The 14,295-nt window shown below is 58.2% G+C and overlaps 1 protein-coding gene across 1 annotated transcript; it reads right to left on the reverse strand.

Moving 5' to 3' along the window:
* Window positions 1-9,360: 9,360 nt before the first annotated feature.
* Window positions 9,361-13,484, reverse strand: SLC35E4 (solute carrier family 35 member E4). The gene is made up of 2 exons (XM_075013204.1): window positions 12,361-13,484; window positions 9,361-10,844 (listed from the first exon to the last, which is right to left on the reverse strand). The coding sequence occupies exons 1-2, from the start codon at window positions 13,097-13,099 to the stop codon at window positions 10,411-10,413; spliced, it is 1,173 nt and encodes a 390-aa protein (XP_074869305.1). The 5' UTR covers window positions 13,100-13,484; the 3' UTR covers window positions 9,361-10,410.
* Between the last annotated feature and the right edge of the window lie 811 nt (window positions 13,485-14,295).

A 14,295-nucleotide genomic window follows, 5' to 3' on the forward strand; every position in this document is an offset into this window, starting at 1 on the left:
GCACGGCTTCCTCTCTGTTACTGTTCTGAAAAAGTGACGCCAGGCCCCATCCTCTGTTGTGCTGCAGAGACGCTGGGAACAGAGCATCTCCCCTGGGTTCATGTTACCAGAGATTCAAGGAATCCCTGCCGCCACCTCCACACCTCACTGCCCCCACAGCCTTTCCACTGGAGGGCGCACAGGCAGGGCACTCCTCCCTGCAGAGATCCTTAATCGTATGAGGGAATTGCGGTATAAAAACCTGGTGACTCCCACACCTGCAACCTCCTAGGGTTCAAAACGCTGTCTCTGCAACACCACCAGCCTGTGCAGAGAGAAAATGGGGCCAGGAACAGGGGGTTCCTACATGACAGTTTTGATCCATATCACAAGATCATCAATCAGCCTTCCTACAAATGTGAGGTCTAATCCTATAGGATTCTGGACACATCACCTTTCAGGAGCAGGCCCTGTCTTTTTAGTTCCTGAAGGACTTGTCACAGCACAGTGAAGTTGCCAGGTGTCTTTGGTTTGGCCATTTTGGCTTGCACCATAGCTTGTTATCTCAGTTGTTACTCTTGCCTTAAATCACTGAGTGTGGCATCTGAGGTTTGGGGCTGTGTGAAGGAGCTCTGTGTTTGAATGAGAAGGACTCTCCAGCCTCAAAGGACAGGAAATGTAGCAGAAAATGATGGACACAGTGTCTGTTGTTAGGTCTTTACCTCCTGACATCCTTGAGAGATCACCCGAAGTCTGCTGGCTTCCACACTTCTTTTAACCCATTCTTACACTGCACAACAGCCCTAATATAGTGCAAGGAGAAACATGGCTCAGGGGCACAGTCCAATCCCATCCAAGGTACAAGGTCTTATCTCTTTTGGAGTGAATGCAATACCTGCAACAGAGCAATTAATCCTTCCAGTACAGTCACGCTATGCTCTTCCTAACCCAGACTGCTAGCTGTCCCATGCTGAACTAGCTGCGCTCAGGCCCCAAAGCAACCTGACTAGTCCAGAGATGGTCTCAGCTCTGTTCAGCCCACTTATTCATCCAAAATATACCAAGGCTATACGTGGCTGGTCTCAGCTCTTTTTGTTCCCCACAAGCACCCCACCACTCAACACAGTGAGCAGCATAAAGGACATCCCAATAACCCAAACCAGAGCTTTCCTAGAACTTAGCAAGAGCAGAAAAAGCGTATTTTCTCTTAACTGTCCAAAGACACACAGTAAAGCTCACAATGGCCTCTGCACACCCCAGTAAACCCTAGTGATTCATCATCACTCATCCCCACTAAGTAACAGAACAGCCTCAGGAGTACCACTGCCATAGGAGAGGGAGGGCAACAAATTCTGCTGGCTGTTTGGAGGGGCCCGGGGAGATGTCCTCCATCTGGATCCAGACAACCTAGATTTCTGGATCCCAGAGGGAGGCCACTTATTCAGTTACAGAACAATAACATAGTAAAATTAGTGCATCAGGCACAGAAAGAGAAGAATAACCAAAGTTTTTCCTCCTCCAGTGCCCAAGAATGGCATTGCCATTTGGTAGAGATCCCCAACTGCCAGACCCAGAGCCTGCCAGGGGGCGACTGATTGCCATGGTACATAAAAGCGGGAGGGCAGAGCCCCAGCCCCTCACTGGCACACACAGCTCCTCATGCAGACAGACCCATTCCAAGCAGGCAGCAGAGCCGGTCTGCTACCTGAGTAGGTATAGTTGGCTATGCACCCCATCTCTGGTGCTGGGAGTGACACTAGACACAGCAAACCTGGGGCCCTGCAGGGCTGGTTCAGTTATCAACTGCACAATCATTCATGCAGATGCACCCCACATATCACCTGCCTCTGGGGCCAGCCTTGAGGTAACCAGATTCTCCTTGCCAGACACTCAGAAGAAAAATGTAGGGTGCTGAGCATCAGTGCTCCTGCCAGGGAAGTGCCAGTTCAGTCCTGGTATGTCCAAGAGGTGGGAGAGCAGACTTTGGGGCTAAGCACACCCTGTGGGGCTTGGCCCAAAGGCTGCCCCCGGTTAGAAAGAGAACGGGAACCATGAAGAGCTAAGTTTGCTGGGGAATCTAGCCTGAAGCTTTGTTCTCTCTGTCACATCGTGTCTCACAAAACAAGTGCCACACAGCTGGTCTGCCTGGCCACTTGTCGCCTGTATAACCCTGAACTCCCAGGAGCCAGGCCCATGAATCTCTCTGATACTCAGTTGAAACTGAACACCTGACGGTGGCCAACCCCAGCCATTGCTATTTGTCAAGCACCAAGCTGTCACATCAACAGGTTAAAATAAAGATACTTCCAAGGAAGAATTCATTGTATGTCAGCTACAGCAGTACCCTCTCCTGGATACCAGCTGAATTGTGTAGGGTATTGTAAGTGTTCCCAAGATCTGTGTATTGGCTATAAGTTTTTAGGCTGAAAGAGCAGAAAGAATAAAATTTTAAGCATTGTGTCATGTCGAAGGTTAACCCAGTGGACAAGAACATTGGCTACAAGAACATCTATATGTTAAATATCTGTTTTTATGATGTGTATTTCACATATTTTAGAAATCCCGCCCATGTCTGAGCCAATAAAATACATCATCATAGTAAGCCAATCTGCCCCAGTCGTTTGGGAGATGCCTTGCCACTTTTCTAGTAACAATTCCCAGTGACCTTTAACAACCGCCGTCCCCCTAAGAGACCATGTTGTGAGGGTGCCTTCAAATGACTTCTCTGCAGTGCACAAGGAGTTGTCGGTTTAGTCCCTCAGGAGAACCAAATGCAGCTGCTTGTGTCAGAAAGGGGGCGACAGGATCACAATGTCCCTTGGCAGAGAAGAGTCCATACAGTTCAACCAGAAGTTGGCACAGCTGGCGCAATCATGACTGCTCTAATAGAAAACAGGGCTTGCATTTCCAGAGAGCCCGCCGAGTGAAACAGTGATTGCTATAAAAGCGGTCTCCATAGCGTGTCAGGGCTGAGCTCTCCCGAGTGCATAGCAGACCTAGCCTGATCAATGGCACTGGGACAGCATGCTGAAAACTGGACCCACAGGACATGCAATGGATGAGAGGGAGGCCCCTCATCCTCAACTGTGAGGTTTAAAGTTCTGCAGAATCGTGGAATCATAGAATCTGAGAACTGGAAGGGACCTTAAGAAGTCACTGAGTCCATCCCCTGCACTCATGGGAGACTCAAGCACCATCAGACAACCTGCGACAAGTGTTGGTCTAACCCGCTCTTACACATTTCCAATGATGGGGATTCCACAGCCTCCCAGGGCAATTTACTCCAGTGTTTAACCACCCTGGCAGTTTGGAAGCTTTTCCTAATGTCCAGCCTAAACCTCCTTTGCTGCAGTTTAACTCCATGGCTTCTTGTCCTGTTCTCAGACGTCACAGAGAAAAATGTACCTCCCTTCTCCTAGTAGCAGCCTTCAGAAGTGTGTGCGCACAGCAGTCAATCCCCTGTGAATGGCCCAGGTCAACAGCTGCAGGCTGTGGAACTGTAAAACTGTAGTGTAGCTGCAGCCCAGGCTCCATGGCCGTCCCTGCTCTGCATCCTAGTGCCCCAGCCTGAGCAGCTAAAGGAGTGTTTATAGCACCACCGCTCACGCCAAAGTCAGCTGCCACAGCCCAGTCCTGGACCTTTTATTGCAGTGCAAACATACCCCAGCAGTCCACCAAGAACATCCCACAATTCCTGGGCCAACTTTCTTCATCCTCTGGACCAGGGTTCCCTGGAAGCTGAGTGCTTGGGCGACCACCCAGGAGCAATTCAGGTGCTGCCCAGCTGACTAGCAGAGCGCCCAGAGCTGGCAGCATTTATTTCTACTGCTGGTGCACCGCTGCACGTGTCTCAGTAAACGTAACAGTTTATTCTGCCCATGGGTGGAGCGATCAGAGGGAGACCTGCTCTGAAGAATCACGTTTCCCTGTGCTGCACTCTGAGCAGAAGGCTCGGCAGCACTGGAACTCAGGGGTGTGGGTGGTCTGACTCAGACCCACCCAGCGCAGTGTAGGTGCTGACCCCAGACACGAACACTGCCCTACCCGGGGTTCCAAATGTGCGTAGACGCTCAGGTCCTAAGCCAGCAAACCCAGGTACTGCTAAGTGGAGTTCAGCCACCCTGCGCTTCCACTGCTATGTAAGCAGCCCAAAGCCAGCGATGGCCAGTCACAGTGAGTCAGATCCACAGAGGCTGTTGCCACATCTCTGCTCTCTGGGCAGGGAGATCATGTGTGGCCCTGTGGCCACACACAGGCAGCAGGGTGTGTCAGAAGAGAGGGGCTGAACCCACGGGCACCCTGCCTAGGTCTCCAGCTATGGGAGCAATTTCTGGAGCAAGAGAGGGATGGGGCCAGCCAGGAGGGAGAGCCCTCCTCCCATGCACTGAACCCCCAGAATGCTCTCAGGTGCTGGGATGGAGCTGTGGCCAGTTGCGGGGGGAGAGAGTGAGGTCTTCCTTCCTGTCAGGCAGGGAGACTCAGGCGTCCCAGCAGGCCAAGGGAGGAAGAAGAGGGCAGGGAGGAAGGTCAGGTCTTGGAGGCAGAGCAGAGGTCATTTGTCCCAATCCTGGGCCTTGCCCCCCCTCACCCCCGAAGGGCAGGGAGCCACTGCCCAGCCCCACCAGCAGGCGGCACTGAGGAGTGACTGCAGCAGGCCAGGTCTCCAGCAGTATCTGGGTGTATAATGAAGCAGATGGGAGGTGGTGAAACCCCCTTCGCACCTAACTCCCATTGAAATCAACCTGGAAGTCTTATGAGAGCTGGGCTCTACCTGCTCCTACAGACACCCCACCTTTGAAGAGCTGTTTGTGGATGAGCTCCCAGAGGTGGGGCCAGCACCACTCTCCCCTGCTGCCCCCTTGCAGCTCACACGTGGGCCCAGGTCCCCCCAACCCACACCTGGCTGACCCCGCTGCCACACCGGGAGGGCCACAAAGAATGGGAATGACCCAGGTCAACCCATTGCCTTTTGCTGTACCACACTCTGAGCATCGGCCAGCTACACTTTTCCACCCCAGAATCAGCCGCATTTCAGTAACAGGTGCAGCAGCCTTTAACAGCAGGTCGGGGAGACGAACCGAAAGCAGAGCCGGGGCCCCCGCGAACGTGCAGGGAACGGACGCAGGAGGCAGCGTGGGATTACATAAGAACGGCCATACTGGGTCAGACCAAAGGTCCATCCAGCCCAGCATCCCATCTGCCGATGGTGGCCAATGCCAGGTGCCCCAGAGAAGGAGAACAGAAGACAATGATCAAGTGATTTATCTCCTGCCATCCATCTCCTGCCCTTGTTCTGAAGGCTAGGGCACCATACTTTACCCCTGGCTAATAGCCATTTATGGACCTAACCTGCAAAAATTTATCAAGCTCTTTTTTAAACCCTAATAGAGTCCTGGCCTTCACAGCCTCCTCCGGCAAGGAGTTCCACAGGTTGACTGTGCGCTGTGTGAAGAAAAATTTCCTTTTATTAGTTTTGAACCTACTACCCATCAATTTCATTTGGTGTCCCCTAGTTCTTGTATTATGGGAAAAGGTAAATAATTTTTCTATATTCACTCTCTCCACACCATTCATGATTTTATATACCTCTGTCATATCATATCATATTACGCAGGGGTAGGAGTGTTCTTTATTTGTAGCCTAGTCACACAGCGCAAGGAACAAGACGCAGCCAAACAGAGGGAATGGACCTGACCTCTGGATGTCCCAGAAGGCTGCGTGGAGTGGGGAGAAGGAGTGGAGCCCCACGCGGAGAGGAGTCAGCAGGTGCAGTCCGGGGCTGCTGCTGCCCACGGAGATGAAGGAGGGCGGCCCATGACACCGCTCACCACTCATTGTTGCCCATCGCTGGCGTGAGGCCAGAACGGCCCATTAGATCAGCTCCCCTTCCCCACCCAAGAGCCCCGACCAGTCACTTGCACCCGTTATCCTGCATGGAGCCCAGTCACAAGCACCAGGAGAGCACGCTGTGCAGACAGGCACCGTCCTGCAGGAGCTGGGACTTCCAAGGTGGCGGCTCCCCCTTCCCATGGGAACACCGGGCCTGCCTAGGAAAAGCTGGGGGAAAGTGTCTGGCCTCAGCTCCAGCCCCAGGCCTAGTGCTGCCTTTCTCCCACACTCAAAGCACCCCAGGGGCCTGTGTGTCTCCCCTCAGTCCTTCTGATGGAGCCGGCTGGGGTCACTGTCTGTGGCTCCCACCCTCAGGCGTCTCCTCCAGCCTGCGGCTCCGTTCTGCACCTCTCCTGTTTCCTGCATGCGCTGTGCACCAGGCCCCGGGGCGGCCGCTCTGCTCTCTCCGTCTGTCTGGTCCCAACCCTCAGTGCATCCGGCCAAGCTTCCAGGCGGCCAGGCAGGGAGCCACACAGCTAACACACTGCAGCTGCCCAGCCCAGCCTGGCCTTTGGGAAGCCTGAGTCAGTGGAAAGTGCAAGTAACCAACCAGCTCCCACCCGCTGCCATGGGACTCTGGAGCCTCACAGCTGAATGCCACCAGTCTGAGATCACAACCTTCAGGGCCCAGAGCGAGGACTGGAAGCTCCACCAGCCGCCTGGCCCAACTCTGGCTCCTTTGTATCCACTATGCCCGTGTGACATGCCACCTCCTGGGCAGCACTCCCCACATCTGGGCGCAGGGCCACCCACGTCTGTCCCAGGAGGTGTGGGAAGGGGCATGGACTGGGGCACAGGGTGGCCTGTCAGCCTACAGGGGAGGGGTCAAACCAGCTCTCACAGCCATTACACAGGTCAGGCCCAGCTGCCTTCTGTCCCTGCACACCAAGAGAAGGGGCAGGCACCACTGGAATCAGGGAGCGGGACACAGAAATACCTTGCAGGCTCTGGGCCGAGCCAAGCTCAGAAAGCTGCGGCAGCACCAGCAGAGCCCTCAGCTCAGGCCAAGGGCGACCACCTAGACCTCCGCGGAGGGTTGGCTGCCCCGGGAGGACAGTGCTGTGTCATGCTAGCGGCCTGCGGGGCATGAGCTGGGCTTTCACCACTCTGCCCGGAAAGGCAGTCTGTGTTAACACCCATAGGGCTGCTGGGCCTCCCAGCCGCATGGTGCTGGGCTTCTGCCCACCTTTGGGAGGCGCAGCCATGCCGTGGGGGGTCTCTGAACTCGTATTTCTAAAGCAGTGAGTTGCTCACTCTGGGCCCCGCGTGGGAGGAGGCCCAGAAATTCAGCCCCACAGTCCAATCTCGAGTTTCACGCCATTCTCGAGTTGTGAATGTTTGGTACCAGCACTGTGTCTGACTGCCGCCAGGCACGCTGGGCACCCCCTTGTGCATGGGAGCTGGGGCTTCTGCACACAGCATGTCTGTGAGCGCATGGGGTCTCAGAGGGCTGCCAGGCACCCCCATCTCCCAGATTCACCCCCACAGCCAGGTGGTGACAGGGCCCCGGACATACCTGCACTCCACGCATAACGCAGCACCCTTCCATCCGGCTTCAAACAGAGACGAGTGCTGGCTTAGGTGCTGGGAGCAGTTGGCCTGGGCCAGGGGAAGCCACAGGGCTCTGAGCAGCAGCCAGCTGGGGGCTCGTTCCCCTCCAACAGCAGGACGTTTGGGGTGAAGGCTGCAGAGTGACACGGCAGGAGGCTGGCTGGGCAGCTTGGCAGGAGAACTTGGGAGAGCTCTAGAAGTCCTGGGGATGCCTCTTGGGGCAACTGTGCCTCACTACAGCTGTGCCAAGTGCCTGTTCCTACACCTGGAAAGCCCCCAGTAAAGCCTGGCGCACCCACCTGCCTGGGACCAGAACCCAGCCCCAGCCCCAGCCCCAGCCAGTCTGGTCACAACCCCACCACTGGTCATCTCTGTCCCCTGGTGGCTTGACTGGTCAGGTGCCCCAGTGACCTCTGTTCCCAGGTGCAATGCTCCAGGAAGGTTACTGCAGGGCAAGACTCCAGCAGGGTCCTAAAGGCAGCTGTGTATCAGGCTGGGAACTGGACCAACTGGGAAAACCTTCACAGGAGCTGAGCTGGGGAGGGGGCTGCCTTGTTGCTGTCTGCAGGCTGTTGCCTGAGAGGGTGCAGAGCCAATAGGCCAGATGGCTGCGGCTGGCTGGGCAGCCAGGTGCACAGCGGGGAGAGCTCAGTCACACTGCTGCCGCAGCGTCAGTTCTGCTGGGCTAACCCCCCGCCCCAGAGCGGGTTCTGCCTGCAGGCTCCTGAGAAAGCCACCAGCAGGGAAAGAGCCGAGCCCGCCGCTCTGCAGGAGTGGTTAGGGGTCAGCTCCAGCCCTCCTGCCCGTGTGCTAGAGCAGGTCACGTGTCTCAGGCTCTTGTTTCGGGCTGGCGGCTGACTCAGGAAGGACTCTCTGGCCTTTGCCACATTCAGTTCATGTTCTCAAGGTCTCCTTTGCCAAAAGGAGAGTTACCGACAGACACGGATGACAGCCAGGTAATGCTGCCTAGTGGGCAGCAGGCCAGACTGCACCTTAGGAATGCACAAGTCTACAGCCAGCTGTCACTGCCCTTCCCTGTGCCTCAGTTTCCCCTCTGAAAATGCAGCAAACGGCCCCGACCTCCTTGTAAGGCCCTTTCGGCTCTCCCAACAAGAAGGCTGCCTAAGCGCTGGCTGTTTGCCAGGGTCCCCAGGGCTGCAGAGCTTTGCACAGTTCGTTGGACTCCTGGCAGTGAGCCCAAGGAGATCTTGAGATCTCACAGGCATACCCAGGAAAACGGGTCTGCTCACGCGTGTGAAGGCTCTGGAGAATCCTGCTTCAGTTTGTTTTTAACACCAGTGAGACGCCACAGCCCTGTCCAGCAAGGATAGACCGCTGCATGCTCAGTAAGGGGCTGAATGGAGCCCCTGGTAAGGGCTTGACAGGGTCAATGTTCACAGCTCCAGCACCTGGGAAGCAGGTCACAGGCCAGGGACAACTGGGCAAAGGGGAAGCTGAGCAGGCGCCATGGGCATAGGAGAACAGGAACAGAAAACACATCGTCGGCCCAGGGCCCGGAGAGACTCGATCCCAAGGCCTGAAGCCTTAGTGCCCTAGCTGGGCCAGCTCAGCTTGTCCCCACAGGGCCATGCAGATCGTTCACCTTCTCCTGATGGAAACCAGGGGCAGGCGCCTGGGGCAGCAAGCCCAGCCCTCCAGCTGCCATGGAGACTCACCCCGGGCCCTTGGGGGATGGAGGCAGAAGGTGAGTGGGGCAGTGACGAGCCTGCCTGGGCTGTGCTGGCACCCGCTTTGCGCTCAGCCCAGGTGGCCAGGAAGGGTGCTCCAAACCCAGCCATGGGCACTTGCTGCCCCCCAGGACTCTCCGCATTGGGGGGGGTCAGTCCCCCATCAGGCATCTCCCCTCCGCGCCTTTTGGTGCATCGCGCCCCCCGCTTTGGTCACCCCCTCACCAGGACGCCGCTGCCCCCCTGGCGCAGCTCAGTTTCAGGCTGTAGCGCGCGATGGGCCAAGCCCAGCATAGGACAAAAACAGCACAGGAAGCCATCACGCTCCTAGCTCCAGGCAGGTCTCAGCAGTTGGCATTGTCGCCCACGTGCAACACCACACCGGGGCCAGAGGCTACTGCCACGGCGGCACTGGGTCACCAGAGCCCAGCTGCACAAGCTGCAGTGTGTGCATTCACGTGTGTGTGCATGTAACAAGGGTCACGTGTGCACACCCGTGTGAACACTGCACCCAATTTGCATGTCTGCTGGCAGCTCCATACCTACTGGGCTGGATCCAAGGCACCTCGGGAGCCTGAGGGCATCTCCGAGCTCTTGGGTCGGGCCCCTCATGGAGGGCACTCGCTGGGGTGATTCCCACTGGGCCAGGAATGCAGCCTCCCTTCCTGGATTTCATGAGTTCTGCACCAGTCCTGGCCACACCTCAGAGCCAGGGAACCTGGACAGCCCCTGTCCACTGGGCCCCAGAAACCTATCACCTGAGCCAGCTCTGGAGGAGCCTGCTGCTGGCACCAACTTCGGCTGTTCTGTGGCTCCCCTTGGGACAGCCTGCGGTTGAGCTTGTTTGGGGGTGGGGGTTCCCCACAGGCTGGGGCCTCAGAACCCGAACACTGGCGAGTGCCAATCCTAGGCTGCGCCAGGGGGCTATCCGGCCACAAGAGGGACGGACAGATACTGGAAGAGGACTGAGCTGTCCTGTCCAGCGCAAGGGATAAACACACACCCACACACATCCTGATGCACAAGTCTAACCCCTCCCATAGCCCATGCACACACACCCAGCAGAGGACAATAGTATTACACACACAGGTCTGATTGGCTCCACCCAGCAGAGCTCAGCCGTGAGAACACAAATACACTCTCCCAGGGAGCAGGTCTGACCTGTCCATCAGCAGAAAACCAGAGCATGTGCACCCCCCACGCGTCTGATACACACGTGTGCAAGTACACTCACACATTCGTGCATGCCCCCAAAGCCCAGCCAGCTGGGGGCTAAGGACTACCCTGCGTCCCAGCACAGGACTCATTCTGGTTTTGCCCGGCTCTGGCGCCGAGCCAGCCGCGAGCCCCAGTAGCTGGCGATGAGGTGGCAGTTGTGGTACATAAACATCCCCACGAGGGTGAGGCCGATGCCAGCGTAGCTGAGCCTGCTCAGGCGGCTGCTGAAGAGGAGCCGGGACAGCACCAGGTTCCCCACCACGCTGAGGTTGCCCAGGATGTGGATGGTGAGGGCGGAGGTCAGTGAGATGAGGCAGAAGCTGGCCAGGTTGTAGAGGACGGAGCCCAGGCAGCTGAGCAGGACGCAGGCCCAGAGGGAGTGGCCATAGTGCAGCAGGCCCTCCCAGCCTGCCCCTACCTCCAGCACTAGGGCAGCTGGGAAGAGGATGCAGAAGCTGGGCAGGGCCATCAGGCAGAGCAGGGTGACGGAGTCCAGCCTCTTGTCCTGCAGCAGGGTACCTGGAAGTGAGACAGACAGGTCATGGACTGCCTGGGCCCCAGGCAGTACCTGCAGCTGGGACAGCTGGGGGGTTAGAGCAGGGATCCCCACCACGCTGGAAAGGCCTGGCAGAGGGGACTCCCCCGCAGAGCTGGGAGCCCCTGGTCTTCAGGTCCAGCCCAGGGCAGGGGTCAGCCTACAGAATACCAGCAATGGAGACTTCGTACCTGTTCAGCTCTAAGTCAGAGCCTAAATCCCTGTGCACCCCACAGACAGTCCGCACATGGTCAGACCCACAGCCACATATCACAAACACACTCATCTCGCCGCACAGCACAGACACACCCGCGTAGTCCACCTCCCACTAAACACACACACAGCTGGACATGCCCATGCAGCCAGGGGGACAGAGGTCTGGCTAGGCCGTCAGGCTCTGCGGGCAGCGATCAATGGCTCGATGGCTAGCTGGCAGCCCCTACCGAGCCAGTGCCCCAGGGCTTGGTCCTGGGCCAGGTTTGTGCAACATCTTCATTAATGATCTGGCAGATGGGGTGGATTGCATTGCAGCAAGTTCGAAGGTGACACTAAACTGGATGGTGGGGAGGGGGTGCAGCGTGATTAGACAAACTGGAGGACTGAGCCCAGAGAAATATGAGGCGGTTCAGCAAGGACAAGTGCAGAGTCCTGCATTTCAGACAGAAGCTCTCAAGCATTGTTACTGGCTGAGGACTGACTGGCTGAGCAGCCGTTCTGCAGGAAGGGCCCTGCGGAGTACAGTAGAGGAGAAGCTGCACAGACGTCAGCAGTGCGCCCTTGTAGCCAAGAAGGCTAAGAGCATGTTGGGGGTATGAGCAGGAGCATTTCCTGCAGATGGAGGGAAGTGATTATCTCCTGTATTGGGCACTGGTGAGGCCACGTCTGGAGTACGGCATCCAAGTTTGGGCGCCCCTGCTATAAAAAGGAGATGTGGACAAATCCCCGTTTGCACTAGCCAGCAGCCAAAGGGTCCCCAGCAGCATCCAGAAGGCAGACAAGGCCTTGCTCATTATTATTGGTATTGCCACAGAGTCTCTGAGCCCCAGCATGGCCCAGCACTCCCCTGTGCTGGATGCTGTACATTGCTGCAGAGGCTCCAGGAACCCTCATCATGCCAGGCACTGCACAGACACAGAAGAGGAAGACGATCCCATTGGCAGCATTACCGCCCTTTCAGGAGCCCTTTTCCTCCAGGAGGATACCTGGGTCACTTTGAGATGCTGCCAAGATGCCAGCTTTAGAGAGGGGAACAAAGTGAAGCCACCTCTGGGCTAGAGCATAGCTGCTGCTCAGCAGGGCTGCCTAGCCTTCTAGGCCACAGGCTCCTCCGTCTGGCTGAGTGCAGGCAGCAGGAGGGACTTCCCAGCACCGGAGTTTAGGCAGGATGCTGGGGGCCGAGGATCCCTCAGCCAGCATGTAATGGACGGAGGTGGTGGGACCCTGGCCCCGGCTGACAAGGTGGAAGGGGGGGCGAGCTGGTGGGGGGGGGCGGTCACTTACTCTGCTGTAAGGACTTCAGTCCACGGAGGAAGGTAGCCACGAAGAGGAAGCAGCAGCCGGCCTGGTCGAAGTGCACCTCCCCGGCGATGCTGAAGGAGGCACCCAAGCAGATGGGCCCCATGGCGGCGTACTGCAGCGGATGATGGCGCTGGCCCAGCAGCACCTGGGACAGGGCCAGCGTGAAGAGGGGTGTGGTGGTGTGCACCAGCTGGGCAAAGTCCAGCTGCACATAGTTGAGGCCCAGGTTCCCGAAGGCCACGCTGGCGCAGAAGGTCAAGCTGAGCAGGTGGATCCTGGTGGTGGCACTGGTGCCCAGCACCACACCTCCCGCATCCCGCGCCCGCAGCCTGGCCAGCAGGTAGCCAACCACCAGGGCCGTGAGCATGTGCAGGGAGGACAGCAGCATGGGGTACCGGAAGTTGTGGGTGGCAAAGATCCACTTGTTGAGGCTGGACATGGTGGTGCCGGTGGCTAGCCAGACAAACACGGTAAGCAGCAGTGGCAGAGCACGCCCGGGAGGCCCCAGATCTGGCTTCCAGGAGCGACGTGCCCAGCCCCCGGCGGCAAGAGTCATCCCTGCTTCATCGCGGGGGCAGGCCACCTGGCCCAGGGAACACGGCGGCTCCGCTCCTGGGCTGGCACAAGCGGGGGCTGGCCCCGTTCCCCCCAGCCTGGGGGCTTGGTGCTGAGGATGCAGAGAAGCGGTGCAAGCACCTTGGGGCTCCACCCCAGTGCCCATGGGTGCACGAGGTCTCCTCCTTCTGCACTCTCCCCCGGCAGGGCCCAGGCTGCTCTCCTGAATGCCTGGCCGGCTGCAGTGAGTGGCGGTTTGTAGCTTTGCGGCTCTTTCCTGCCTGGGGCACCAACCCAGCCAGTTACTCCGGGTGACTCATGGATGGGTCGAGCGTCCAGCTCTGCAGCGGAGTATCCTGGTGCCGTCTGTGGAGTTCCCGGGAGGAGAGCCTGGGGCTGGGAGAGCACAGGGAGGCAGAGCTGGAGAAAGCCAGTTTGCTGCTGGAGACGGGCTGCAAGGGCAGATCCCTGCGCTGGCGCCCCAGGGTCACACCTGGCCGCGCGCTGTCATCCTTGCCTGGGACCAGCGAAGCAAGAGGGATGCAGCAAGCCCTCTGCGGCAGGAGGCGCCCGCTCTCTCTTGAGCTCCTGCCGGGCTGCAGGCATGAGGGGCCATGTGAGACCCGAGCCGAGCGGTGCCCAGAAGCGAGTGCGGGTATGTGCTGAGCTTCTCCCCACCACAGCCACGGGGCGGGGGCCAGGAACAGCAGCAGCCGTCTGCGCACGCAGGCCCGTAAGGTGAACAGACCAGAGAGCTGGGCCCTGGCCAGGCCTGCTCAGAGCCAGTCGCCAGCTGCTCCCCCAGCACGGGGAGGGGGCGCAGCTTGTAACCAGAAAACCACCAGCCTCCTAACATCAGTGGTCTCCATGGCAACGCAGGAGCTGCGGCGAGCCTGCCTCAGGGTCCCTGCCTGAATCACAGCAGGAAACTGACTCACCACCCTGGAAGAGAGCCCGGCGGGCAGGCGGGAGGGCCCAAGCTCTGGCGCCAGGAGCGGGCTCTGCATGGGAGCAGCCCCCAGTGAGAGCCAGGGGAGCCACCCAAGCACTGGGGCCTGCAGTGAGGGGGGATGCAGTGCTGGAACAGGCAGGAGAGCCGACCGCTGCAAGCTGCCCTACAGCAGTGCAGGCTGCTCCCGTGGGCAGGGGGAAGGACAGGCAGTGCCATTGTCAGCCTCCTGCTGCTGGAACTGCAGCTGCACTCGGACGTGCGGCTGGCTGTCCCTCCAACCACAAGGACTCAGAATGGCCCTGTGACCTGCAGGGTGGGACCCGCCTTTCCCCTCCAGGATCCAGGCACCAGCTCACAGCCGCTTCTTCAGCGATTTCTAGAGCACTAGGGCTGGAGGCCCCAGACCTCAG

Source organism: Carettochelys insculpta, chromosome 18, assembly GCF_033958435.1.
Source record: "Carettochelys insculpta isolate YL-2023 chromosome 18, ASM3395843v1, whole genome shotgun sequence".
In the NCBI taxonomy this organism is placed as follows: Eukaryota; Metazoa; Chordata; order Testudines; family Carettochelyidae; genus Carettochelys; species Carettochelys insculpta.